This window comes from Pezoporus wallicus, unplaced genomic scaffold, assembly GCF_028554395.1.
Source record: "Pezoporus wallicus isolate ANWC-B61680 ecotype Strahan unplaced genomic scaffold, APGP_CSIRO_Pwel_v1 contig_5116, whole genome shotgun sequence".
NCBI lineage: Eukaryota > Metazoa > Chordata > Aves > Psittaciformes > Psittacidae > Pezoporus > Pezoporus wallicus.
Window position 1 is genome coordinate 810,755 of NW_026642000.1, and position 3,410 is coordinate 814,164.

The following is a 3,410-nucleotide window of genomic DNA, read 5'->3' on the forward strand; positions in this document are numbered from 1 at the left end:
CCGCCTCCTGGCTCCATTCTCCCTTCAGGTAGCTGTAGAGAGCAGTGAGGTCCCCCTGAGCCTTCTCTTCTCCAGGCTAAACATCCCCAGTTCCCTCAGCTGTTCCTCATCACACTTGTGCTCCAGGCCCTTCACCAGCTTCATTGCCCTTCTCTGGACCCCTCCAGCACCTCAATGTCTCTCTTGTAGTGAGGGCCCATAACTGAACACAGGATTCGAGGTGCAGCTTCACCAGTGCCCAGTACAGGGGGCCAATCCCTGCCCTGGCCCTGCTGCCACACTGGTGCTGATGCAGGTCAGCATGTCCTTGGCCTCCTTGGCTGCTCATGCTGCTCATGTTCAGGTGGTGAGTGGGGGCTCAGGGTGCCCACCTGATGCCCCCCCCTCAACCCATCTCAATGTAGATGAGGTTGAAGGCACCAGTGAAGCAGCCAGGATTCTTCTTGTGGTCCAGGACCATGCGTGGTGTGTCGCTCTGGATGGTGGTGCAGAGCCATCGGGTCACCGCTGAGCAGGGCACCATGTATGGATTGGTGTTGATGTCGAGCAACCAGGGCTGGCAATCCTCCCCAGACATGAAGTCGGCTCCGTAGAGCTCAAAGCTGCTTTTGCTGGACCCCACCACTTCTGGGCATGGCGCAGGTCAGCCACCACCGTCTCCTTTGTGACAGGGATGGTCATCTTCTTCCAGGCTTCCCCACGCCCCACTCACTGAAGGTAGAGCTTGAACTGCTGGCTGGACCAGAACAGGTAGTGGCACAGTTTGGGGTGCTGGCCACCAGCCAGCCTCCACCGCTTCTGGATGGTGACATTGCAGAGGTGCCTGGAGCTGGTATGGGAAGAGCAGGGGAGGGTCAGCAGGGCGCTGGGGCACCAGGTGTGCCAGGGTCCTGGGGTCCTGGGGCACCAGGGTAGTGGGCACTTACTGGAGCAGGCTGTGCAGGGAGAAGGGCTGGGAGCAGAAGTGCATGTAGTTGCTGTGGTAGAACTAGATGGTGAAGCAGGTCCCACTTGGTCACCAGGAGCTATTGCTGCAGGTCAAACTTGGTGCCCAAGATGAGCAGCAGCCACTGCACGTACTTCTGCATGACCCATTCTCCCAGCTGCACTGAGGGCACCGCACATTCCCCTACCACCACCAGCACCTCCTCCACCCACTGAGCAGGTGATCCCTGAGTGGGGAAAACATGGTGCTGGTGAGACCCCTCTTCACTGGGGAGCCCTGAAGCTGCTGCAGCAGGACCCTGTACTGCTCTCACTGCAGGATGCTGGGTGCCAGCCTGGCCTGCTCACTGCAGGGTGGTGGCACAGCAGGTCAGCACCAGCACTGCCATGCTGTATGTCTCCCCCCCAAACCTTCCTGCCCTGCACACACTGCACCAATGTAGTGGTAGTACTTCTGCTGGAAGCAGTTCCAGTCGGCATTAGTGATGTGGAGAACTAGGGAGTCCCAGTTGATGTCACGGTGCTCCAGCCTGTCCAGCTGCCTCCTACAGATCTCAAGTGTGGCCTCCAGCAGCTCAGGGGGCAATGGGGGTGCTGGACCTGTGAGGGCAGCCTGAGCTGAGGGTCATGGCTCCTGGCAACCCGTGGGATGCATGGCTTTGGGTGCATCGGAGTCCTGAGCCACAGTTCCGAGCACAGGCTAGGCCCATATCTGTGGCACTGAGCCTGAATTCCTCACCATCCCCACCAGGCCCATCTCCACACACTCACCTGCTCCCTTGTCAGGTCACTCTATCACCCCTGGCATGTGCTCAGCCTTCTCCTCAGCCAGTTTGAGAAGTCTGTGAGCTGCTGTCAGTTGGTGATCCTCTGCAAAGTATTCAAATTGACCTCATCCTGACCTGCTCAGAACGTGGGGGGACCTGGGATATGGTAGGGGGGCAGAAGGGCAACAGTCCCAGATCACCGATGAAGGCTTGGTGCTCATCCTCAGCCCCCAGCTGGCAGCACCATGGGAAGAAGGTGGTGGGATTGGCTTGGTGGAACCAGGGCAGATTTTGGAGGCTGAGGCACAGGTTCCCATGTGTGGGACTAGGGTGACAATCAGTGCTGGACCCAACGCTGCCACACCTGTTCATAACCAGAAGCCCATTCCTGGTGTCTCCAGGCTCTTACCTTGGTGGTGAAGGCTCCGATGCTGGTGAAATGGTTCACCATCTGGTCCCTCTGCCGATAATTCACAGCATTGTACTGTCTGGTCCAGATCAAGGTAGGCATCTGGTCCCGCACCATGGAGGACTGTGGAAGGAACAGAGAGGACTGGGGTGAGCTGTGGAGTCCCTATCCCACCCTCACCACCCAGCCCAGGCTGTGCTCTGTAGAGTCCAGCCCTGGCCCTCTCTACTAACCACCATGTCATGGATGGCATTGGTGTCCTCATCATACCAGTGGGCCTCCTCCTCCTCTTCCTCTTCCTCTTCCTCCTCAGGAGGCTCCTGAGGGCTGAGGGCCCACTGTGGGCTGAGGCCAGCAAGAAACCAACCCTGGCTCTGGATGCAGCCCTGCCTCCCACTGCTCATCACCACAGTGTTCCTCATCCTCCTCATCCTCCTCCTCCAGTAGCTTCTGGGTCTCCTGCTTCAGCGCCGAGTGGGTGCCCACCTTGATGATGCTGGAGAACTTCTTCACCCAGCCCCATGCCCGTAGTAGCTTGTGGATGATGGGGTAGAGACCTTGCACCAAGAAGATCTTCTCCTGGGAAGGGATGCAAGTGGTCAGCCATAAATGCAACATATGTCCATGGCATGTTGGTATGTGTGTGTTTATAATCAGGCTCCCACTTTGATGGCTGCCTCCACGTGCTGCCTGGCCCTCCTAAGCAGCTCCATGTCCTGGAAATGAGTCCCATTGTCTGACTCAATTCTTTCTTGGTGCTGTGTCACCACAAGAGTTGATTCTCAAGGTCCAGGATAGTGTTCCAGGCAGTGGCAGGGGGCACAGCATGTTTCCAGCCATCCGGTGGTTGCTTCCACCATGGTAAGCACATGGCACTCGCCTTGGAGGGTTGGTGGGAGTGTGATACAGTCAATCTGCCAGGCCTCCCCATATTTGTACTTCAGTCATCGTCCTCCATAACAGAGAGGCTTCAACTGCTTGGCTTGCTTACTTGCAGCACGTTTCACATTTGTGAATAACCTGGGCTATAGTGTCCATTGTGAAGTGCACCCCTCAATCACGAGCCCATCTATATGTTGCATCTCTGCCTTGATGGCCTGAAGTGCCATGGGCCCACTGGACTAAAAATAATTTACCCTTATGTTGCCAATCTAAGTCCATCTGAGCCACTTCAATCTCAGCAGCTTGATTCACCTGTTGTTTGTTCTGGTGTTCCTCAGTGGCCCTACTCGAGTACATGAGCATCTACGTGGCATACCTTCACCATCAGGTTCTGCACCCAGGCAGAG

General features: G+C 56.8%; 1 protein-coding gene across 1 annotated transcript; it reads right to left on the reverse strand.

The window, feature by feature from the left end:
- Positions 1–385: 385 nt before the first annotated feature.
- LOC130608520 (tubulin monoglycylase TTLL3-like) lies at positions 386–2,834 on the reverse strand. Its single transcript, XM_057426472.1, is given in 9 exon segments — positions 386–627; positions 630–829; positions 927–997; positions 999–1,172; positions 1,376–1,519; positions 2,122–2,244; positions 2,355–2,466; positions 2,519–2,700; positions 2,787–2,834. Coding segments are annotated over 9 exon segments (1,296 nt in total).
- Positions 2,835–3,410: the final 576 nt, after the last annotated feature.